The sequence below is a fragment of the Alligator mississippiensis genome, chromosome 12 (genome assembly GCF_030867095.1).
Source record: "Alligator mississippiensis isolate rAllMis1 chromosome 12, rAllMis1, whole genome shotgun sequence".
NCBI classification, from domain to species: domain Eukaryota; kingdom Metazoa; phylum Chordata; order Crocodylia; family Alligatoridae; genus Alligator; species Alligator mississippiensis.
In genome coordinates this window covers 3,556,307-3,581,414 of record NC_081835.1, presented here as the reverse complement: position 1 = coordinate 3,581,414, position 25,108 = coordinate 3,556,307, and the positions used below count along the sequence as shown (strand labels likewise).

At 52.1% G+C, this 25,108-nt stretch overlaps 1 protein-coding gene across 5 annotated transcripts in view; it reads left to right on the top strand.

Moving 5' to 3' along the window:
- The window catches only part of PRICKLE2 (prickle planar cell polarity protein 2), a 160,849-nt gene that overhangs the window by 131,840 nt on the left and 3,901 nt on the right, over positions 1-25,108 (top strand). For all 5 annotated transcript variants that reach the window (XM_059715831.1, XM_006262127.4, XM_019499653.2 and 2 more), the window contains 5 exons: positions 1,446-1,559; positions 3,236-3,373; positions 4,562-4,765; positions 7,378-7,564; positions 10,581-11,444. In XM_059715831.1, coding sequence (XP_059571814.1) covers positions 1,446-1,559; positions 3,236-3,373; positions 4,562-4,765; positions 7,378-7,564; positions 10,581-11,444 — 1,507 coding nt within the window. The remainder of the gene's footprint in view (positions 1-1,445; positions 1,560-3,235; positions 3,374-4,561; positions 4,766-7,377; positions 7,565-10,580; positions 11,445-25,108) is intronic.

Below are 25,108 nucleotides of genomic sequence, written 5' to 3'. Positions count from 1 at the left end.
AAGCCAGTCCTTTTGTCAGCAACGACACACGTGCAAGTGTGCAAAGTTTTGCTGTGGAGGACGGATGAAGATCAGATCTGGTTCGGAGAAGAGCTGCATGGGAGGAGTTCAGAAGCACCCCAGTGATTTTGTTAGGGAGCCTCTGCCTTGGCATGTGGCTTTGAATTCAATGTAGGCTCAACACCTTGAGTGCCTCTCTCCTCCCTTGGAGAAGAGGCCCCAGGGGGAGAGAGAGCAGCCCAGGTGCAAGCCCTGAGGGGTTGGGTGGGATAGAGAGGCACGTCTTTTGCAACAGGCCCCATGAGCTCAGGCTCCAGGGGCACGCTGGAGGCGACAGGACCTCTGGGACTGGTCAGGCCAGTTAATGCTTTGGAGCCCAAAGCCAAACATTTAAATCCCAGGCAAAGCTGACTGGTGGCGTGTTTCCTACCTGAGTGAAGCCCTGCTGCATCAGCAGGCTCTCGCGGCTTGCGAGGCACAGGGTGCACGGCGGGAGGGGGATCCCAAGGCGGCAAAGGCACAGGGAAGTCTCACGGGGGGGATCTCAAAGAAAAGCCCCTGCTCCGTGAGGGGATCCAACCCTGCTGCTCCCCTCCCAGCGTGCAGCAGAGCCCACTGGGTGTTTGGCAGTCTGCAGAAAGGTGGAAATGCTCCATTCCTGGAGGAAAAGGGCATCAGTCGCTATTGAGCACAGGAGTGAGGGGTGCAGGCTCTGAATCAGAACCGCCTGGACCTTAAATGCGAGAGGCTGCAAGCGAGAAAGGAATAGGGGAAAAGAGCCAGTTCACTCCCCCGTTCAGCCTCTGCTCTCTGCCGCGGCGTGAGTCCGGGCAAAATGGCCCTATTCCCCATCCCCAGTCGATGGCAGTTCTTATGCAGCCCCCCTTGACCCGACAGAGACCCTTCTCCCCGAGCCTCAGATGCCCGCGGCAGAGCCTGAGTCTCAGGGCGAGTGGTGGGAGGGCATCTCCCCACACAAGGGCACGTTGCTGCACTCTTGGTAATTGTTTTTAATTACACGCTCCGAGCCGGGGAGGCGAGCCCAGCCTCCCGAAAGAGGTTGCTCTCACAATTGTTGCAGCAAGGCCCGCAGGGCGGGAGTGCAGGGTGGAGGTATAGAGGTGCCCGGGAAACTACGGGGAGCCAGGGAGCGGCCGTGCTCGCTGCAGGCCAAGGGGAACATGCTAACACTATGGAGACTGACAGAGAAAATGGTAAGAAGCCACCTCGGGACGTCCTGCTTTCTCCAACCCACCATGCTCTCTCTGATGGGAGTCATTTTGCTTCCACGTTGAAACCTCATCGGCTGGTTTGACTGGACAGGCTTGTTTGGTTTTTGTGTTTGCACCCTGACTTCGGCTCGCTGTCTCGCTCGCCGGCCCTCGGGGCAGTCGGGAGCCGTGAGCATGCCAGTCACCCAAGGAGTGCCCTCTTTTGCCACCTAGGTTCACCAGTACTACAGCTGCCTTCCCGAAGACAAGGTGCCCTACGTGAACAGTCCCGGAGAGAAGCTGCGCATCAAGCAGCTCTTGCATCAGCTGCCGCCGCATGACAATGAGGTGAGTGGCTGAAGGGTCGCCCTGCCGCACGTTGGCGTCACAGTGGCCGTGCCACTGACTGCTGCCGGGCACTTCGCTGCACCTAGTAGTCACCTCCCTTAAAAAGAGCCACCTGCCTCGGGTTGCCCCCATCACCGCACTGCAGCCCTGTGCTATGCGAAGGCAGTGAGTGGTCCTGTGTCTTTCCCGATAGCCTCCTGCCGTGAACTCCAGTTTGCAAAACTCCTGGAGAACTGAAGAGAGCAGTCCTTTGCCCTGCTCCGTTTGCCAGGGTTTCAGCCTCCTGCAGAAAGAGCGTTCCCTTCTTGGCAGCTTTTCAGAGACATTTTGGCCAACCGCCGATGCTGTTTGCTTGGCATCTATGGATTTATTTGCTTTTAAAGTGAAGTTTTGGCTGTATTTATTTATGTGTTACATTTACCTTCTGATCAGCTCTGTGGGAAACAAAGCAGACTCCCAGCACTTGAGAGCAAAACCAGTATTAAAACTGGCCGGAGGTCCTGATTCAATCAACACAAGACGAGTTTTAAATGGACCCCATGAGGCTGTCCCTACCCCTCCGGGGTCACCCACATTTTTCAAGGGGGAGCAGATTTACGTGGGGGCTGAGGACCTTGGTGGAGCGGAGTCCAGATCTCTGATCCGGCCCAATGCTGAGCCTTGACCCCACGCTTGCAGCCGTGGCCCATTCGGACACTTACTCTCTTGTGGGATCATTGAGTTCCTGTCTCCCAGAAAGTTTCATTGCCTAAACAAAGATTTTCACGTTGCTCCTTCAGGAATCCATTTTATACATGCAGGTAACTTGTTTTATCTAGGTCATATTTTAATGTGCTTGCCTGCATATGGCTGGCTGCCATAGAAATACAGTGAGGCATTGTCAGTAGCCAGGGGAGCTGCGAACACCTGCAAGGAGAGTGTCCATACCTGTAGGGCCCGATCCTGCAGGCTTGATGTGTGAAGCCAGCATGAACCTCCAGCACCGGACAGCTGAGGGGCACGTTTCCTTGCCCACGAGCTGGGAGGGAGGCATCCAACTCCCGCGGATGCTCAGCTCGCCCCTTTGCAAAAGTCCAGCTGCGAGGATATCTCACGCTGTTTTCTGTTGCATTCAAGGACTCTGTTCTCCTAAGTCAGGGCTGTGGAGTTGGACGCGGTCTCTGCCTACCCCGCAGCATGGCCATTTGGTGTTTTCCCCCCGCACTGTCTTACTAACATGGTTCCATTAGGGCTGAATTGGCTTCAGCTCATATCTGTAATCATCAGGGACAAGAAACAGCTGAGCCCTGGAAACCCCCAGTTCTGTAAACTGTGGGGAAATTCTCACTTAGGCTGTTTACATCCTTTCCTTCCTTTATTTTGCAATTTCTGATGAACCCTGGGCTGACACTGGGTGTGCGGTCCCATAGCGAGTCACCGCAGCCCTGGGGTAAAGCTAAGGGAAACGAGGTTTGCAGTTGGTTTCGGAGCTGCTGTTCTAGCAGCAGCTGAAAAAAGATAGCAGGGAGCAATGGCAAGGTTTGCAGAAGCAATGAGCCAGCCCCTGGCCAAGCCTCGAATACCCGCCTTGCCGCAAGCCAACCTACCCTTTTAAATAACAGCAGCAATCATCCGCACGAGCACAGGGGAGCGGGCTTGCTGCCAGATGGTGCCACCTATCGCCGCTTGTCTTGTAGGTCCGATATTGCAACTCGCTGGATGAGGAGGAGAAGAGGGAGCTCAAGCTCTTCAGCAATCAGCGGAAGAGGGAAAATTTAGGCAGAGGCAACGTTCGGCCCTTCCCCGTCACCATGACGGGAGCCATTTGCGAGCAGGTAAGCGGTCGCTCCGGGCGTGTTGTTGGGAACAGCACCCCATGGTCAGGGGTGTAGAGATAGGTAAGTGCATTGTTACATCACATTGGGGGTCACCTTCCAGAAGGCTGAATATATGGTGCATTCCAGATGGCTACAGGCTGGGCTATTATACCCTGGTTTAGGCGGTACAGGCACGAATCCCAACCCCGCCTGCCTCTCCCTCAGCTGGATTGAATCACCGTGAATCTCCAGCCTGTGCTCCCAGCCACCGGCCCCTGATCCAGACACGAGGCACGGTGCTTGGGTAAGGAGCCCATGTCCAGTGCATCAGCAGTTGGAGAGGAGGATGGATGGATGGACACCGAGACCTGACAAGCTTCAGTCTTCGAAGCCGAGAAAAAAGCAGTCATTTTGCTTTAAGATACTTGAAAGCACTCGGTTTCTCGGTCGGGGATTAGTGACAGGCCGGCCAAGCCTACTGCTGCTGCATTCATCTCCCCAACAGAGTCCTTCAGGTAGCTAAAAGCCCTTCAGAAATAGCTATTTCCACCCATAACAGGCCTAGGGAAGAAGCACGTCCTCAGGTCACCCTGCTCGCCTGCAGTCCAGTGGTCACAGGATCATCGGAAAGTAGGGCTGGAAGGATGCTCTCAAGGTCATCTGCTCCATCCCCCTGTTTGCACAGGCTAAACCATCCCAGCTGAGCGTCTAACCTGCTCTTAAAAGCATCCAAGGATGGAGGTGCCACAACTACCCGAGGCAGCTTGTTCCAGTGCTTGACCACCCTTGGAGCTAGGAAGTCCCTCCTCACCTCCAACCTAAATCTCCCCTGCTGCAGCTTGAGGTCATTACTCCTAGTCCTGTCCCTTAGGGCCACGGAGACAAGTCCAGCTCCTTAATCACCCTGCAGGATTTGAAGACTGTTATCAAATCCCCCCGTAGTCTTCCTGTGTTCAGACTAAATAACCCTAGCTGTTTCAGCCTTTCAGCACAGCCAGTAGTGAAGACAGCACAAGTAGGTATGGCATCTTCATGCCGCCTGCAACACAAAGCACGACCCAGGGCCGGGGAGACTTGGGTGACCCCAAATGGAGGTTTTCCACGACAGAGCTGGCTGCAGCTGAGCGAGAACAAGCAAGCACCTTCTTTCTCACCCTGAAAGCTGCCTCCCTGCCCTGCAGCTAAACCCCCTTCTCGTTTTAACAGTGCGGCGGCCAGATCAACGGCGGAGACATCGCGGTGTTTGCATCTCGAGCAGGGCACGGCGTGTGCTGGCACCCTCCTTGCTTCATCTGCAGCGTTTGCAATGAGTTGCTGGTTGACCTGATCTACTTCTACCAGGACGGGAAGATCTACTGCGGCCGGCACCACGCTGAGTGCCTGAAGCCGCGGTGTGCGGCCTGCGATGAGGTAAGGGCAAAGAGGAGTGGGCGCTTGGGCTTGCACCGTGCTGCTTGAGGTATGGGGGGAGCATGGTATAGAGTTGCAAAAAAGTAGGGCTGGAAGGGACCTCTGTGGGTCATTGAGTCCAAGCCCCTGCCTGAGGCAGGATCATCCCTATCCAAACCTCCCCACACAAATCCATGATCTAATCTATTAGCCAAACAGTCAGCCCTGACATGGCACGGGACGTCACGCCCCAACCCATCCATTTTGGTGTGAGATACTCCCCAGTGGATGTACAAGCTGCACCGGGAGCATTTTGTGGCCATCCAAGCTAAGCCCCCGTCAGGGGGTCTGAGCAGAGACTGCCCCCAGCCCACGTGCCATGATACTGGGAGAGATGTTAAAGCGTTGAGGGTTTCTTTTATGCTGCTGCACCCAGGAGATCGAATGCAAACTGGGAAGTGGCCCGGCATTTGCAAAGCACGTGGGTTATGGGGAAAATTAAATCTGAAATTAAATCCCTCGTGAAGGAGATGGCTCATTGGGAGGTTGTCCATTTGGGATATCCGGCTTGGGCTGGTGCAATTAATATGAAAAGCACACGTGTCCTGTGAGATGTTGAGCTTGTGAGCACTGCTTTGGCACCATATGTGGATGAAGGAAGGCAATAGGCATGACCTCCGGTGTACAAACTCTCTGCAGGTCCCAATCCAGTGCAAGTGCCGTGCCATCACGCAGCCTGGCTTGCACGTCTGTGTTTTCACATGTGTGTGGCTGGTACAGCTGAATGGCTCTAAGCGACATGGCAAGTACTCAAAGCCATCGGATGCTGGATGGTTGTGGTTTCTTCTGGCCCGTATAAAACTTTCCCTTTATTTCCAGTTTGTCCCCAGGGAGATTCACGCTGGGCTTGCAAAATTCAAATCAACCCAGAATCATTGTGAGTGAGGTCCAGGTTTCCTTTTTGATAACAGCTCCTGGAAGGGCACAATAAACCGCGTCCCTTCGGTCCAGCTGGGCAGATCAGTGTTTTTGCTTTGCACAGACGAACCAGAAGCAGCCGCGCGTTCGACTTCTTACTCCCATGTAATGCTTGACCATGCCGTGGATTGAAATCGGCTTTAATAAAGGAGATTAAAGGGATATGGGAAGCTGAACAAATGTAATCTAATCCAAAAACCTACGACGCTGTTTCTCGAGTGTCAATCTCAGTTTAAAAGGCTGGTGAAGGAAATTGTTCTGGCTTTTAAAGTTATGAAAAGCATCGTGTGGAAAACCATATGTACTGTAAAATGCTAAGTCCTTTCTAGGCAGATGTACAGAAAATATCTCTCTATCTATGTGCATGGAATATAAAGGACGTGGATGTATGTATCCAATTAGATTTGTAATGTTACCAGCAAAAAACAAATGCTTAACTATTAAAATGGCCTTCTTGCCCAGTGATTTAAACAAGCTTATTTTTTTCACGGGCTTTTAGGCTTACAAAGCCTTGCTACAGGTCTGAGTACAAGCACCATACTCAGATCCTTCCTGAAAGCTGGCTTCTGCCTCCAAAGTGACCAAAAGTGCTCACCAAAACTGTAATGCAGCACTACAGGGCAAGGCTTCCTCGCCAATCTGCCCTGCAGAAGGCACTGAGCCACCCCTTGCCCTCTGATGTGGGGGCACGAAGCCCCAGGGAGAGGGACAATCACTAGGGATCAAGATGCCTGCAAGTGCCACCCATCTCAGCTGGCTAATTTTTTAGTGACTCCTCAAATTGGTCCGTGCCTCAGTTTCTCCACCAGTCAAATGGGTGTTCTGCCATATGCATCTTTGAAAAACCATGAGCTTCTCAAATGTCATCAAGTCTTTAGTGCTCGCGTGGAGTCATGCAAAACAGCGAGGAGGAGGAGGAGAACTCGCACAGCCTTCTGCACTCATGGGTTTTCAGGGCTTCGAGTAGGGTGGAATAGGATCCCGCTTAGATGCTTAGTGATTGCAATGGGATTTGGCCTGGAGGCATTTGTGGATGCAAGTGCTATCTGAACACCCAGGATTGCTTTATGTTAGCCGTCCTGAGGGACTGTCCTTGGTCTTGCTTTCAGTCGCACCTTTTATATTAAGGCTCCCTTCTGAAGCAGTTCATACATGATTGATAGATGCCTTAATAAATGCCACGTTGCTGTAGAGTCCAACAGATCAATAGCCTGTTTATAACTGGGGCCTGAAAGCATCCATAGCCCTTTCTGCTTGTGTTTATAACCATCTACAGCGGATAGCACTCTGTTCCTGCAGTGTATTTACCGCACCTCAGTAGAAAGCAGACCCTAGGAAGTGCCAGGCACATGTGTTGTATTGCACTGTGCGGGTCTGGAGCTTGGATTGCCTTCCTCCCCACATCGCATGTCCTTGTAGCGAGGGTCTCTGCTGTCGTCACCTTTGTTATCTGTTACAGCTGCACCTGAGGATGCTCATCAAAGCTCAGGGCTCCTGGGCATGGCTCTATACAAAGATGATGCTTGTGGTCCCAGGTGCTGGAAGGCACATCCTACATGGTCAAAACCAATGAATTGGGGATGGGGGACAAATGGCTTCATGTTTCTGCCTGCCGTTTTTGGGTGGCTCATTTTCCTTCTTCTGGTTCTTCCCAGATCATCTTTGCAGACGAGTGCACCGAGGCGGAGGGCAGACATTGGCACATGAAGCACTTTTGCTGTTTTGAATGTGAAACCGTGCTGGGAGGCCAGAGGTACATCATGAAGGAAGGCCGCCCGTACTGCTGCAACTGCTTCGAGTCCTTGTACGCCGAGTACTGCGACACCTGTGCCCAGCACATAGGTAAGAGCCAAGGGACCGCCAAGCTACGGGGGAGAGGGATGAGCGTGCTGCCTTTTCGTAGTGGTTTAAGTGAAGCTTTCTTGAGGCTACCGCTCGAAAGGACTTCACTTGACACTGGCTTCTTGGCAGTGCAAGCTGCCTCAGTAACACCTCTGACAACAGCTTGGCAGCGCGGATGTCTTTATGAGACTTCAGACAAGACCGCACCAGAGAGCTGCTCCCAGCCACGTACCCACCCCTAGATCCAGTGTAGAAAGGGAGTAACTGCAGGCACCAGGCTTGCAAAACCTTCCCGTTCCTCGAGAAGGCAGAAAGGGAGGTTAGCTGTTGAAATTGCTGCCTTTTCCAGGGAGGATTTTTTTAATCCCCTTTTGAAGGAGGAAAGAATAGTGGAAAGCCAGCTCAGGAGCTATTAAAGCTTGCCAGAGCGAGGGCTTTCTCTGTGCATGTCACTGCTGTCTTGCAGAGAGTCTTGCACTCTTGGCACCTGATTCTTACCATTGGGACTTTCTCAGGGGTTGTGGGAGTTAAGGAGCCGCTGCCAGGGAAGATGGCTGATCATTAGAAGTCATTATTGTTTCAGTTTCATTCTTTTTAATCCACAAATAGACGTGATAGTCTCAAGCACAGGGGAGAAAAGCAACAACCAAAAAAGAAGCTGTGAGCTTAATCCACCTTTCTGACACGGAGAATGTTACTGCTTTAGAAATGGGTTTTACATGAGGGGCTGGCTAAATTCCCTTCCCAAACCTTGCTGTATTACCTTCTTAACATAAGCTGGCACCTCTCCCAGTGGTAAAATGAGCTTAGATGCAGGGTTGCTGTATTCTGCAATCTCTCTGGCTGCTTTGTTGTGCATTTAAAAGAAATCTGTTTATGTGGGTGGATGGACAAGCAGCTTTTTATCTGTCCAGATAAGGGAGTGCGCATTTGTGCCGCTCTCCAATAACACACGCTGCCCCTAGGAAGGACAAGAAAAGAAAACCCTTTGGCTCCTATGCAATTTCCAAACAGTCAGCAGGGAGGAATTGATGTTTCAGCGAAGCACTTGGGGCTGAGTTTAACTCTGTCCTCCATCCATCCCTCTTTATCACTCATCTTTGCATTGATGCCCCCTCCACAGGGGAGAAAGCAGTCTTGCACTTGCCGCTGCAGTCAGAACTCAGTGTTGTCTCGTGATCTTCCCTCTTGTCATCCCTTTATGACTTAGAAACCATAATACTGAGAGTTTGCATGATACCTGTCAGAGTAGCACTGAGGCTTGCGGGCACTGTCACAAAACAATAATCATCATAGAAGCGAGGCGAGGTGTGGAAGCTAAGGTGAGGCATGTGCTTAAGATTTTGGCAGAGTTGGTCTCATAATGGGACCCCTGGAAAAGAAGAGTTACCTGCCCATCCCAGACGTAACTTCAGAAGCGAGTGCTAGGCGGCTGGATCGAGAGCTAGTCGGTGCATTCCAGATGGGCGGAACGAACACCGCCTCCTTTGGTCTTCAAATGCCGCACTTGGCTCTCTTCATGTAAAAACCATTTGCGTGTTGCAATGCAAAAAACATTGCATGTAAACCAGTTTGAGCTGGGAATCGGACGGGTTGCTCGCAGCTTTGTTACGTGTATTTATAGCCACATTAATTGCTTCTGCTAACATGCCCCGCGAGTATGGACGAACGTGTTGCGCACATGTGCGCGCTTGTTCTTACACCCGGAGTGTGCCGCGCGTCCTGCCGCAGTTACTAAGGTAACTGTGCCTTTTGCTGAGAACTGCCGAGTAAACAGACAAATAAACGTGTTAGAAACGAGGCTTCGGCACCGGCATTCGCCCACTGGAAAATTCTTCTAGCTTGCACAGAAAGGAGCTAACCCACGCTGTCTTCTTCGGCCTTCCTGCAACGTGGCGTTGCAGTAATTCTTTGTGCTTCGCTCCATCCTGTGGCTCAGAAAGCAGAGGTGACCTCCCATTGCTTATTATGGAGGAGAGAAAGGACAGGTTTAAAAAAAAAAAAGCCCCTTCTGAGTCTTCCCTGGATAATTCCCAAAAAGCTCGACTAGCAATGGCAGCAATTTGTGTTTCATTTTTGTGGTTTCATGGCTAGCAGGTAGCATTGGAGACTGCCCCCGTGCCACTTTCCAAACGGATGCCCTCCTTTGGGCCTCTGTGGGTTTTCTTACACTCGTTTGGGGAGGCACGGTGCTATCATCTGCAGTTTTGGAGCCCTAGTTAATTGGGAGGATTTCAGGGAAGGCTGATGACTTAGAGCTCCCTGTTTCCAGTGCAATGAAGTAGTAACCTGTAAGGGATAATGCTTGGGTATGCACAGTGATTACTAATATTATTTCACATACAGCTGCTCTAGACCGGACCTGCCAAGTCTCGCATCTGCTGCTCTGAGCAGACTCCCATTGCTACCCCACCATGACTCTGATTCCTTCATCTAGCCAGGGACAGGGTGAGGGGAGGCGAAGCTCAGCCTCCCTCCTGATGCTCCTGATGGTACTCAGGAGGATGCAGCAATACCTGGGGCAACCTCCTTCTTGGAGAGGCTGCAGCCCTTAAAACAAAGGTCTGGGCTTAAACTCTGCAATGATTAAAGCTGCCAAGAGCAGGGACATGGCCATGTTCTGCCCCATAATGGAGAAAGCAGAACAAATGCCTCTTTCTGGTTGCTGGTTAGCAGTACCCTGTGCTCCTACCTTTTTAAATGCAAAATGAACTGTTTGCAACTGGAGTCACATAGGGCTTGAGCCTGCACTTTGTCTCATCCGGAGCCTGCAAAGGGATATATGTACGCATCAATTCATAGGCCTCAGTAGCCCCAGCTGGGGCAGGATCGGGGCCAGGTAGACTTTGGTCTTCTAGGACTGCTTCTGAGCTTCCCTGAGGGCACCAGCACCAGGGCCTGTGGGGTGTTTTCTGCAAGCCTTAGCTGTCAGTGAGACTGCTTGCATTGGGAGGGCTGGGGGCGTTCTCTCCTTGATAAAATGCTGACGCTGTCCCTGTTTCCTTCCCCCACAAAGGCATCGACCAGGGGCAGATGACTTACGACGGCCAACACTGGCACGCAACGGAGACCTGCTTCTGCTGCGCTCAGTGCAAAAAATCCCTGCTGGGCCGGCCGTTCCTCCCAAAGCAGGGGCAGATATTTTGCTCGAGGGCATGCAGCGTGGGTGAGGATCCCAACGGCTCAGATTCGTCCGACTCGGCCTTCCAAAATGCCCGAGCCAAGGAGTCCCGGCGCAGCGCCAAGATCGGCAAGAACAAAGGGAAGGCAGAGGAGAACGTGCTGACCCAGTGCGGCCAGCTGCAGGTGACCTCCAACCGGCTCTCCGCCGACGTGGACCCCCTCTCGCTGCAGATGGATCTGCTGAGCCTGTCGAGCCAGACGCCCAGCCTCAACCGGGAGCACATCTGGAGGAGCAGAGACGAGCTCTACCACTATGGGAATAAAATGGAGCAGAGCCAGTCCCAGAGCCCCTTGCAGCTTCTCAGCCAGTGTAATATCAGGACTTCCTACAACCCAGGCCAGGTCCCAGGCAGCCAGCCCGATTTGTGGGGGAAGCATTTCAGCAACCCAAAGAGAAATTCGTCGCTGGCTATGAAAGGGCACAGTGGGAGCTTCATCCAGGAGTGCCGTGAAGATTACTACTCAGGAAGGCTGCGATCCCAGGAGAGCTACAGCGACATGTCCAACCAGAGCTTTAATGAGACCAGAGGCAGCCTCAAAGTCCCAAAGTATGACGAGGAGGAGGAGGGCGGGATGCAGGCTCAGCAGTGCCGCACCCGGCACCCCATCAATGCACTTAAATTCCCAGAGGGCCTCACGCCCACCGAGCAAACGCCGCGGGGCTCCATGGAATCCCTGTCCCTTTCCAATGCAACCGGTAAGTTGTTGCCGCCGAGTACAATGTCCCGGTGTTGAACCTGCAAAGGGATGCTGGTGTTTTGCCCAAAGGGCTGCCTGAAGCAGGCAGCAGAGCGGGCTCAGGTTGTCGGGGTTCGATGGCTGAGCAAACCCGTAGCTTTAAGACCTGCCGCTCGACAGTAGGACATGGCAGCAGAAGTGAACGCTTCTGGGCAGGGCTCGCCAGCAGCGATGCCAGAGGAAACAGCCAGAAGTGGAAGGAAGCAGAGAGTTAGAGCTGCCTGGGTGTGATGGGAGGGATGCATGTGAGGGGAGCGCCTGCACGGCAGCGTGGCTGTGACGGATGTCTGCTGAGGCTCCAGCCCTGGGTTTCTATGAAGGCTGAATGGAAATGAGCTTTTCCCCTTCCTATGCTGCTCAGTTTTCTCCCTTTCTTTTGAATCTCGGGAGTGAAGGTGGCTGCCTGCCTATTACTCTGGGTGTGCAATCCCCACAGGCACTTAGCAGATAATTCCCCTGCTCCCCCATTCACCCAGCAAGCCCAAATCACAGCTGCTGCTGAATTAACCCCTTCTTAACTTAGGCTCTTTAGTGCCTGAAATGTGCCAGCTCTGTGGCATGCTCTGGAGATCGATGTGCTCCGGTGCTGGGATAATAGGTTGCAGGAAATGCCCTGCCAGCTCTCCCTTCCACTTCAAGCCTATAGTGAGGGGGCTGGACTCAATCTCACAAGGTCCCTTCCTGCCCCTAATGTCTGTGAAATCAAGCCATGGGGCCTTTAGCATGAGCATCTCAGCTGCCTTGCTCTTTCGTGGGTGGGGAGAGGTGCCTGGAGTGTGAATGCGAATACATCAAGATGCAGGCAGAAGAGCGCGTGGTCGGACAAAGGCAGTGCTTGCCTCAGGGGACAGGGAAGGAGAGGAGAAGACAAAGCTGCTTCTTCTCAGGCGGTACAAAAACATGGGCAATGAGAGAGAACGTGGCATGTGTGACAATCAAGGGACTCCCAGCACAGGGCCTGGTCCAGGGATGCCCCTTGATTTCGGAGCTCTTGCTGCTGCCTTCCAGCCATCAGGTGAAGGGACTGGAGCAGGGGCGGGCAAAATATGGTCTGGGGGCTCCTAAAAAATTTAGAAAATGAATATTTATTTGCTCCTGGCTGCCTGTCAAAAATGACAGGAGCCAGGGGTTGTAGCACCCAGGGGAAGCTGGCGGCAGGACCCAGCAGCAAAGTCTGTCAAGCCCCGTCTCCACGACCGGAAGCCCCTCCCTAGCAGAGGCTTCTGGCCTGGGACCGTGGGGCTGTTCCTGCTTCCCTGCACCAGCAAGGGAAATGTGGCCCTCAACAGCTTGCCAAAACTTGATAAGCGGTCCTCCACCCGAAATAATTGCTCGCCCCTGATCACTGGAGGAAGCAGCCTGGTGCTGCGACAGCCGACTGGAGAGAGGCAGTGGTGCGGCAGCCTTGCTGACAACACATGAATCAGTGCCGAGGAGAAGGTGGGCTGGGGACGGAGCAGCAGAGATTTGACATGCCAACTCATCTGCAGGTCAAGGAATGCCCCTTAACTGCACCGACTGCAGGAGGGCAGCAACTGGTTGGTATTAGCCTGGCTGGCATGCATTTTCTGTGACACGGAGGTGTGGGCTGGTCAGCGGTCACTCCCAGCAGCCCAGCACTGGGGGGTTGCAAGCCTCGAATTCTCCCCGCTTTGCTTCTGTGCATTTGTTTACCAGACCGAATTCCTTGTTCGTGGCCTGGCTTGCTGGTGCTGTTCAGAACAAATGCCTCCCTGCTCTTTAATCCGTCCTTTGCTCAGAAGAGAATAAATCGGTGCCAGCTGCTGGAGAAGAAACAAATTCCAGGCCCGAGAGTTTGCAGAGTTGGGGGCGAGGAAGCTCTCTGAAATGTAACCTACAGTTAACCCCCTTTGGCTGTTCTCCTTTGTTTCAAGTCGGATGCGATGGTGCTGACCATTTTTTTGCTGAGGGTTTCCTCCTTTGCAGTTAATACATCCCACTTTTTCTTCTTCTAGTTGTTTTAATGAGCCTGAAGCCCCCAGCCCTTGCTGTCCGTAACCGTCCCTTTTTCTCCTAACTTTGTCCAGATGAAGCGTTCAGCCTGTGTTGCATTTCATTGCTTCTCGGGTGCAGCAAACAATATCTAGGCAGTGAAGCTGTTGGGGCTGGGCAAATGCAACCCCTTGGTGCACAGATGGGCTTTGTGTGGGCCTCAGACCTCACGGCTACGGGGTGTTCCTGGAGTCGGCCATCGTCGACGGCTAACCTCTTTTGCTAACCCAAAACCTCAAGGAAAAAAAACCATACAAAGTGTGGCCGGAGACATTTACTTTACTTGTTTCTTTCCTATCTTTTTTTCCTTTCACTCGAGCTGTATTTGGATTCAGGCGTGTTCAGCTCCTTCCCCACTGCCTAGGAAATCCAGTCCATCTCTCCGCCTTTCCTTTCGTAACAAACTGCCTGGACTTTATTCAGAGCCAGGTCGTGCGGGCTGTTCTTATCAGCCAAGGTGCTAGGCGCTGCGGGCCCTGCTTAGTCCTTGTGGGTGAGCACTAATTACCTGCCCATACCAAACCCCTTGGGAAAGGCAGGAGGGACAAGGCAGCGAGGATTTCTCAAATGCCCTGGTAGCACCCAACGTTGAGAACTGCCTTTTAGGGAGTTTTGGCAGGTTTGTGAGTTCCCCCAGTTTCTCCAGTCCCCTTGGGACAGGCTTTATGTAGGGAAGCTTGCCAGCACCATACCTGGACCCGAAACAGTCTCTATTCGCAACCAGCTTCTCACACAGTCTGCATGAGCTGAGCACAAAACAGCCTGCAAGAGGCTGGTAAAAGGCAGAAGGATTCGTTTAAAAAAGGGAATATAAAAACAGGGAAGAAATCAGTTGCTTTTAGCAGTCAGCTTCACCCTGGTACCTCCCTAGCCATAAGCCTCCTGATATGTCCACTTTGTCAGCATAAGCAAACCTGAGCAACGCTGAGGCCAGGCGAGCACAGTACAAACATTTAAATGGCTTGTTTCATCATGTGGAGCTATAACAAGCTACCCAGACAGACCTCGAGAGATGAGGGGAAAAGCAATGTTTTCTTTATTACAGTGCAGAATATCTCTGTGGTCAATTTTAAGGCATCGTTTCTTAAAAACATTTAGTAGGCAAGTTTCAAAGGCATGCAATTCCCATTGGCATCCATGAAACCCTGCCCTTTAAAGTAATATTGAGTTGCCAGAGCTTCATATATAAAGGCATGATATGCATCCGTTCCTTTTTACTTGGTTTTGGGTGGTTTTAAGCACTGTTCAGGATGCTTCAGGTTGTGATGAAAGCATTAAGCCACCAACGGCTGGTGATAATTAGGTGCTGATCATTTTAATAATAATAATGATGTAATACTGTGTGTTATAGTAACCCTTAGAGGCTCCCAGGAAGATCTGGGCCTCGTTGCATATCAAGTAGGAAGCAGTCCCTCCTCTCTACCACCCGAGGAGATGAGACAGGCAAGGCCTGAGAAGGAGGGAAATAAGTGGATCTCTGACCTACATGGCGCATCTCAACGTCTGATGGGCAGGCTCGTTTCGATTATGGCTCAACCAGCAATTAGGAGGTGCTGGATGAAGCCAACAGCAAAGCCAGCGGTGTAGCTAGAGTCCATTTGCAGTGGGCAGAAGGCTACCTGCCATTCCCACCTGCAGCCAAGGCCCGTTGGTGTAGTTTTCAAGAGCGGGTCGGACGGACCCTGGGATGGCTTAGTTGGGAAGGATCCTGCCTTCAGCAGGGGTTGGACTAGACGACCTCGTGACGTCCCTCCCAACCCTACTGTCAGGCGATCCTATGATTGTCAGTCTTGTATTTGGATTTCAGCCCAGAGACCCCAACCTGCTGCTTCAGGCTCTGTGCAAGTGCATGGTTAGAAAGGGTCTGATCGTGCAGATGAATCTACAAGCTAAATGGCAAGACCAGAGGCCTCGATTCAGCAAATCAGGTGCATGGGCAAACCCACAGGAACGGTGCCATATTTAAGTGGGGCTTTTCGCCCACAGGAATTGAGTGAAATCCCGCCGACTTTCTCGCTAAACAGATTCTGGTTAATCTCTTTAAAGCAAGTTCCCAGTTCAGACACGTGCCAGGGTGTTAAGCCGATCTGAGGGGCAATACCCGCTAAGCAGCCATGCTTAAAGTGCTCAGTTGTACTCTGCTGTCAGTCCCTGGATAGTCCCGTACCTTAATTGAGACCTCGATTCTCTGCCTAAATTTATAGCGTGAGCTGTAACCCTGCCTTTTTGTCTTGTTTGCAGATTAATTAGATCCACTAAGTCTCTGTTCTCCTCTTCGCCTCAGTGCATCCCAGTGCATCTGTAATCTCCAGGAGCTTTTATGGGACTTAGACTCATGCCTCAGGAAAGGAAAGAGACCCTTTAGGGTGGGCCTTGTTTCCCTTTCCCACCCACCCCAACACCAATCCACAGCTGAGTGGGGCTCAGACTTCACTGCTGTCACCCCGCTGAGGTTGGACTTGTTGAGATGAGAATGTCCTAAATCGATGTGGAACGGACCCAGCAAATAGACCAGAGAGAGATGTGAATATGGTAGTTTCCCAGCACAGCCCCATCCCTGTGTCCTTGCAACGAGGTTGCTTGACAGCTGCTGTAGTCCCCACCGAGCTATTGGCAAGGATCTAAGTGACGAGTCCAATATTTGGCCTCAGAAAGAGTGGGTTGAAGCATTTGTAATGCTCCCGCCAGGCCCTCTTTTTAGCCCATGCCCTCGTGAACACATAGGGTGGCACCCGGGCTCCTCGGAGCAAGGAGCTGTCTCTTTGCAGCTGCCTGACGCTGGTGGAGCCTGGACGGGGCTGTGCCCAACCCGCCAGCTGAGACGGCAAGACGTTTGCAGTTCACTCTTTGGGAACGGGCTCCTTGTCTCTCCTTCCCTATTTGGTTTCCCTTTGGTTGTCTTGAACAGGGATGGGAACACACCGAGCCTGCCTCCCAGCTCGGAGGGAAATAACCGCTGCTCTCAGCTGCCCCTAAGCCGTCGTTTCAGCAGAAGTCCTGCCTGCTTCCAAAAATACCTGCAGGCTCACTGTCCTTGTCAAATAACGGTCCCTTTGTTTGGCGCGTGCCCTGAGGAGTGGGAGCTCCCTGTAGCTGGCGACGCTGCACCAAGGGTAGCGGCATGGCGGGCGGCCTGCCCTTGCGTGGCTCAGGGGTGGATCCAGCGTCAGGCCCTGGAGCAAGGCAGATTGCATGGGGTGTAAACCAGGGCAGAGCTTACTTCAGCAAGTGTCTCAACAGGGCAAGGTTCCCTTGTGGTTTGTGTTGCGAGCTCCCTGAAGGCCCCAGGTGATGTGCACTTGGAGGCAAGCAAAAAGCCTGGGAAAACCCCTTGACAAAGCTTGTCCTCCCTTTGCCAAGCCGGCTAGGAGGAGCCCGCCATCCTAGGCATCCCAGCAGGCAGCGTTCTGCTCTATCGGAGCAGCTCCCGTGCGGTCCCCTCCCTCTCTTGGCCAGCGTCAGCCCCCCCGGTGATTCCACTGACCTGCCGCGCATTGCTTGGCTCTTGTCCCCGTTTGTCCCATTCTTGCTCCAGGTCAGGAAGGGGTTTGCATGTGCATTCACCAAACTCCAGACTTTCTTTCTCCTTTGCTTTCTATATAAAGACAGCTGAAGATGCTGGGCAGGGGTTTCCAGATGCACTTGGAGTGGGCTGAACTCTCTCCTCCTGATGGGCCAGTTTGGGCATAAGCTAAACCAACACTGAGTGCTTCTGAGGAGCTTGCTCCCAAGTCATTTGCTCCCCTTTCTTTGCCTTCATTGAGGAGCCGTTAAGTTTGCTAGAGTTCACAGCCAGGAAGTGTTCCCATCAGAGCGGGTTACACCACGTGCTATGCAGCAAGGCACTCTTAATACCCCAGCTCTATTCAGCTGTCGCTGTCTTTCTCCTTTCCCTCTTCTTCAAGAAGCTCAGTCCCTTCCAGGTTCCTTCCTCCTTTCCTGCTCAGTGGGTGCGTCTACATGAGACGTTTACTGCGCATTAGCCTAATAACACTGCACAGTAGCATGTCACGGCAAAACCCATGCTAATAGCACAGTATTAGGCTAATGCGCAGTAAAGTGTCACTAAATAACCGTGCACCAGTGCTACTGCACAGTATCTTTAGGCACTGAGCGTTTACTTAGTACTTTATTAAGGAAGTACAAAACTAAATCTGCAGTATCAAAGGCATGTTAATGAACGTGTAGTCGTCTGCAGCACTTGAGCAGATATGCTGCAACTTGGACATCTAACCTGCCTGCATCCCTGCAGATCCCCATGTGCCTAACCCAGGCCCGCAGGCGACTTCCAAAGCTAAGGGGAAGATGGCTTCTCCTCTCAAACGCAACAAGATCAAGGTGTTTCCACTAAAGCAGTACATTCCTGCCTCCATTCTGTTTTTCATCCTCTCATTATAAACATCGCCCTGTGAGTCTGGCCGGCAGTCTGTTTGCGTTCTGAGACACCCATCCATCACGGGCGTGCATACCGCACTGCTGTTGTCGGAGCCCGCCTGGTGAGCACGGGGCTGCTCGTTTGCTGTGAGACCAAAAGGGCTGAAGCGTGTGCTCTGAAACCGGGGCAGGGGAGACCAAAACAGACTCTTGCAAGTGGACATTGTTCTGCCGCACGTCAAATGCCTGAGCTTCCCACCCTTCCCATGCCACAATTTTATGGTCTCCAAGCTGGAACCCTGCTTTGTTTTATGGGGAGCAGTAAAAACCATTGTTAGCCTGGGAGAGCTCTGCCCGCCCCTTCCCTCCCAGGCTTGCTTCACGATTCTCAGGTCCGTGCTGTCGAGGGGAGAGCGACCCCTTCCTTGTCCGCAGACAGGCTGTTGCGAGAAGCACTGGAGTTTCTGTCCAAACCGGTGCCTGCTTTCTGCATCCCCAGCTCAAACCCCTCCAGCACCGGCGTGTGTTTTCTCATGCATCGGGGCTGTTTGCGATGAGACCGCCGCGTAGAAACCATTGCAATCCGGCAGCAAATTCCAGTCGTGCAGCCGATCCCGGGAACACGAGCAGCTTGCCAGGCTCGCTGGTTTTCTGTGCACTGCAAGCCTCCCGGCCTTGTTTACTCTCAGCTATTCCAGTTATATAACCGTTCCCTTTTTATTCTTCCTGCAAATCCCAAGGTCACTCGCCAGCGAAGTGAGGTGGTGCTATAAACAAGTCCCTGACAGCGCTGCTTCTCCTTCCCTTGAATTCCTCGTCAGTCCTAGGTTGGGTTTATAATAAATCCCGTTTCACGGGCCAGGGCTTCTTTGGAAAGTGTCTGCCTCGCGCTGGAGGGGAAGCCAGAACCCAGCAGCTTCGGAGGGCGAGTTGGGGAGGGAGCTTTGCCAACAAGAGAGCTTAAAAGGCCCTTCTGGTCTGTCGTGCCTGCAGATGTTGCAGTTAAACAAACACAACTTCGGGCTCGGAGATTTTGGAACCGCATGCGGGGCTGGGCATTGAATGTGATTCAGAGCTCGGTTACGGCGTCCAGAGGGCTTCCTTTCTGTGCTCAGCGGGGAGCATAATGAACCAGGGCCGCGGCAAAGGGTTCTGTTTGTAAATGGAGTAATAAATCTGTCCGTCGTTTTTCAGCACTCCTTTTGGCTCCGATTCCAGAAAGGAGCTGAGCAAGGATTAAGTCTCGTTCCCTTCAGCAGGCTCTAAGCGTGCGCTTAAGGGTGTTGCTGAATTAGGGCCTTAAAGATGGCACACACATCACTTCTTCCCCCATGTGCCTTCGCATTGCAGGGTTACGTTGGCTGGTCACTGGCTGTGGTGGTTTAGTTTGCAAATTAGGGGCCGTGCAGGGCATCTGGCCACATTCACCTTGCTGTTGGAGGCAGGTACAACTGAGAATGCAATGGGGCAAAATGGTGGGACAAAATCCTTGCACAGCTCCCCTCAGGTCTCGTGAGCCAAAAGGTTCACAGATCTTTTTAAGCCAACTTGAAACCAGTTTGCCACGTACCGAATCAGCGGTCAGGTGATTCCCGGCATGGGCTGTGCTTTTCGTGTGTGTCCGTCTAGAGCTTGCAGTTTTCCATAGCTTTCATGTGCACACAGGTACCATCAGCTGGACCTGTCTGTATTAGTGATATGTGAACTGGTGACTGCATAGGGCAGTTTAGACTGGTGCAACCCTCCAACATGGTTTTGCTGCACTGATACAAAACAGGATTTGTCCCAGCACACGTTAACCTGGTGCAAGGGAAGCAAACCCTGCAAAGGGACAAGCCTCCCTTTGAGTTAGTGCCATATATCTACAGTAGTGTTGGGCTGTAACTACGGGGAAGTGTTGCACCAGGGCAAGCTGCCTTGGCTTTGGAGGAGGGAGAGAGAGGGGGTGATCATCGAGTCACCAAAACTCCTGCTCAGAGAAAATGTCCCCTGACTCCAGCATCAGCAGGGGCTCAGAGCATGGCCCTGGCATGCAATGTCACGGTGTTTTGGCAAGATAGGTGCATCCATTAAATAAATTAGACTTGATTCATCCCAACAAGACAGGCAGGCTCTTGCCCTGTGCCACACTCTGGGAGCATTGGGAAGCCACCTTCTTGCAGCCAAGTAATACAGTAGTGAACGGCAGGCCTGGCAACACCGCCATCCCTCCTGCTCCCTCGCCGCCAGGCTTTGAGAGCCAGTGCTGGGGCGTGGTTTAATCCCAGCCAAAAGGGACATTTCAGAAGGAAGTGAAGGGAGAAGGACCTGATGCACGTAAAATCAAAGCCTGCCCCAGTCCTGGGCTTGCGTTCGTCCCCCTCTCCCTGCGATGGTCTCTGGGAAATGGGTTCTCAGGTTTCTGTAACAGAAAAATAGCCTCTGCATGGCAGGGTCCCTCTCTCTGGCTCCCAGTGTTACATGCATTTGATCAAATCATGAAGTGCAATCCCAGATGCAACACTTCATTATGCAGGAGCTCAGGTGCCCCTAAGTAAATACGGGTATTTTAGGAGGATCAGACCTGCATTTTGAAATAACTGATGCCTGACACAGAGCAACATAAGCAGTACATTCATTGGTGGTATAGAAACACCGCGCCATCGCTCTTGAAATGGCTTTAACTTCACATTTGTGTCTGCTCTACTCTTCACGTAGGGCAGTGCTTTTCCACCTGTGGCCTGCTGACCACTGGGGGTCCACAGGCTGTCTAAGGGCTCTGCAGATATGACTATGATTAATCAAAAGCATAGGAATAACCACACTTACCATTCGAAGGGGTCTCCATCTCCATTCAAAATTTCCAAAGGAGTCTGTACCTCCATTCAAAACATTTTAGGGGTCTGCAAATGAAAAAAGGTTGCAAATCAGTGATGTAGGGTAAATACACATCTGTGATGAGACTCGCAGCTAACCTGTGTGGTACCCGAGACCACTGTAAACCCTGCGTACCTGGGGATTTCATTTGGTGCTTTTGGCAAATTAGACCTAGCCTGTTATGATTTATGAAGCAAAGCGTAGGCAGCCTGGCAACAAAGTCACTACGGCCATAAGATCCACAGCGAAAGGGAGTGCTGACATTGAGGACAGTAAAGAGTTAACATTTGAGCCATCTGCTTAGACGCCACTTTGCTTGGCATTAGGTAAATGTTATCCCTATTAAGCAGAATATATGTTAATAGTGTTTCAATTAAGCAGTTCTCATTACCATTCAGCATCATTAGAGCAAGAGCCTTATCTTGCAAAGGCTTGCATAGACGCCTGACTTAATGGCACGTGCGTAGTATTTTAGGAGGTACCCAAAGCACTTTGGTAATGAGGCATCTGCAATGCCAGCGGCTTCTGGGGTGGAGGGCACCTCTCGCTCACAAGCAGTAAGTGGCATAACTTTGGCATTATTGAACATTTCAGGGTTTCTCTTAGATCTAGACTGTGCCCAAGAGGTTTGAGCCACTGTTGCCCAAAGAAAAACCTTTACTTCCTCAAAGCTAATGCAGACACAGCGTCAAATTCTACCTCCGTTAGCATCAATGGCAAATCTCCCATTGGCTTCAGTGGGGATAGGATCTTAGTTTGGAGCACTGAGCCGTACCCAGCAGCCAAGCTCAATTAACATTACATGGTTTAGAAATCCCCCGTCCTGTGGGCAGGAACGTCCCCGAACGTGCATCCATGCTTTGTACACCTTTGGAGCTCCTGACATCTGCACTAATGAGATGGTTTCTTCCCTTAGCAATCTCTATCGGTGAAAAGCACCCCACTTTGCCAAGGTTTTTAGATCAAACTAGTCATTTTCTGAGCTATTATAAGGCCAGTGTGTGGGGAAAATGTCTTAGCAGTGAAGCCCACTTCAGTTCTTGACCCATCACATTTCACAAACACCTTCTCCAATTTGCTTCAAACTCCATCGGAAAATGTTGCGTGGGTGTGAGATTGTGTGATTTTTCAGGTGGATCAGGTTTAGTTTCAGCAAAGTTAGGTCGAGTTAGGATAAAACCTGCAGTGGAAAACCCGCTTCCACCTTGACCAGGGACCCACTAGTGAATAAGTTCAGAGGAGTTTCAGCAACAATATGCGGGTGACCAACTTCAAGCGTGCATGGTGGTGTTATACTCAGCAATACACCCTGACCTGCCTGCTTTGGGGCTGGCTAGCAATAAGAGTCTGCATCCTTGGGCTGGCTTCAAGTTACGCTCGACATATTCACCAGCTATTCCAGCTCTTCAAATGTGTGCACTTAATTATCATCAGGCTCCGTGGAGGAAGAGCCCCCAAAGTCCAAGTAAGTGCTGATAAAGCTCCGTACCTTGATAATGCATCATGTATGCATCCCCGGCCCTGTGTTCTGTAATTGGTTCCCTATGCAGCAGCCCGCTCGCCAAAAATGAAATAGCTCCATGTGTTTTACAGCCAGGCGCGTGGAGAAGTATTGCCTTTCACTACAGTTGAAGAGGTAAGCTCTGTCACGCTGAGATTTTCATCGTTCAAGTCAGTGGGGGGCATGGTGTAAAAGGTGTGGAGATTGGGGCTCTTTTAGCGAAACCCTACCTCTATCGAAGAGCATGCTGTATGCTGGAATAAGCTAGAGATCTGCTTCAGGAGAGACTCAGTGTTGGACACGTTTTGCACCTTGATGTAAATCAGAGCAGCTCAAAGGCTGCTCGGATTTGTACCTGGATGCCCCTGTCCCATGGGGCTGGGAAAAAGCCCCCTTTTCCCAGCCACGTCCCCGAAGACTGGGCATAGCCTAGAGCTTGTTTCAGCCCTGCACCGAGCCAGGGATTCCCCGCTGTGCTGAGGGATTTCCCAACTAACTGGTCAAACTGGCTTCACTGCCTCTCGCGCCAGCCAGCGCAGTAGCACAAAGGGGCTGCAGGTATTGAAGCACGCAAGGGCGAGGCGCTGTTGCAACATGCTGCTTTCGCCTGCTGCCGGTCGGCGCGTACGCAGACGCCTTCCAGGTGAGCACGGGCACAGCAAGGAGGCTGGCTCTGCAGCTCTGCCCGGTGCTCCCTCCGCCCTCATCCGTCCTCCCCACGAGGACATGCATCTCATCACTTTGCCTTCGCATGCGAGCCGCTGCTTTGCCCTTCCTGTGCTGTTGCCAAGTACCAGTCGGGCATCCTTGCCCTCTGCCATGCTGTTTGTTTTCTCTGGTCCTGTGGTGATGCTCTCAGCTGGATGCCCCACGTGCTGACGTGTTGGCAGCCCGTCGGGCGGCCCACCCGACTGTCCACCCCATCAGAACGCGCTCGCGGCTGCCACAACCCAGCACTTGCGTGGCTTTGCTGTTTGCTTATTAATCTGGTTCTGCAGCAGGGAAACGCCGTTTCGACCTCATGATCGATGCCCTTGAAGGACCTCTCCCATTCTCATCTTTGAATGGCATTGCCAACATATGCTGCCCCCTTCCCCATGTACAGTCTTGCTCCCAGGTTCACGGTTTATCCCGCTTGGACAGCGCCCTGCACCTGGCGAGTGATCTGTTGGAGGGGGTGGACTCTGCAAAGTGCCTGGTGCCTCTGAAATCCATGGCAGTCCCTTTACAAATCCATCGTTGGAGCGAAGCAAGAGCTGTAGCACTGGCATTGCCTTTACTGTATAGTGTGTTTGGGATTGCTGGGGGAGGCTGTTCTGCTCTTTCTTGCTCCTCTTTTTTCATGCACCTCTCCCTAGATGCCAAGCATTGTCATCATGCCGTAGGGATACAAGGACGCCGGGTTTTTAAAAGATAATCATAGCTGCAGCATGGCAGGGGAGGTTGCCAGATGTTGCTGCTGTGTGTCCAAGGAAAATCCCCAGCTGGTTCTTTGTGTAGTGATGATTAGCTGGGACACAGGATGTGGTCAAAGCTGCTTGGCAGACGTCGGCAAAATTGGCCGAGGGGCTGGGAGCGACGGCTATGCCACGTGGCGCTGTTCCCGCTGTCTGTCAGAAGTTGCTTACACGTCACGTGGTGCCGTACGGCGCCTGCTGTGGTCTCCCAGAAGTGGTTGATGGGGAAATGACTGATGCGACAGTCATGGGGGACAAGCAGCAGCTCACGGCTCAGGCTAGGAAAGACCCACGTGCAGCTGAAATGTCACTAGTAGTGATGAAAACGAGGACAGAAAGGATAAAGCGATGGGGGAAGCAGAAGGCAAGACCCCTAAACAGGCAGCCCAGGATGGGGGGGTTCATCCAGTTGTCAGCATGACCATTCCCAACACTTCGGACAAAACAGTCTGTCTCCTGCCTCTCCAAGTCACAAGAGGGGCTGGAAAACCTGAACACTTAAAAATTAAAAATGCAGTGCCATTTTCCTTCTTGCCTTCTAGTCCTTTGGAGCTGTTCAAGGGCACGTTTTCTTTTTGTAGCCTTTTCCTACCAGCCTTAGCTCCAGAAGCTTGAACTAGTGGCCGAGAGCGTCATTTCTTAACAAGACGTCTTTCTGCCCCTGTGGCTTGAGGAAAAGCACCCGGTATCACAAGACTCATGATGCAATTGCAAGACCTGGCAATGCCGTAGTGGCAGTGTTCCCACTGGCTCCATTCACAGTTGGGTTAGGAAAATTTTAGCCTGTCTTTGCTGTTTTCTTCGAGACGCTAAGGGCCAAAGTCCAGAGCAATGCTGTGATTTTTGACAGCTTCAATCCAGATTTAAGTCAGGGTTCCTGACAGCAGAATTTGGCCTGAAAGTTTGTCAGACGCCATGTCATGCTAGAGAGATGCTGAGCTCTGCATGAAATTTATGCAAAACCTTAATTAAAAAAAGAAAAAGCCAAGTGGTTTATTTGCAACGGGCTTTGTACATTAATTTGCAAAGCCGTAAATTCCTGGCGATTGCGTAAGGGGGTGGGTGGGTGGGTGTGTGTCGTGTTTTAAATCACACTGATGCCGCTGAGCTCTTGCAGCTTTGTGTGCGCAGAAAGATTGGCTGAAAAAAAAGGGTAAAGATGAGAAGCAGAACACGCCAGGGTAAACACTCTGCAGTTGATTTGGGGCGAAATATATTTCAGTGGAAATAGCTTGTGGGGAATGTGTCCTCCTGGGACTGCAACGCAAGCGTTTACCGCTGCCAGCGCCCCAGCCAATCCAGGGAGAGGCTGGGAAGGGACTAGCGAGGGCGTGAGATGCCTTCGGGTTTTGTTCCAAAGAGCGTGTTGAGCTGACTCGATGCTCGCTCCAGCCAGCCGGCTGCAGGGATCTGCTGGATTCT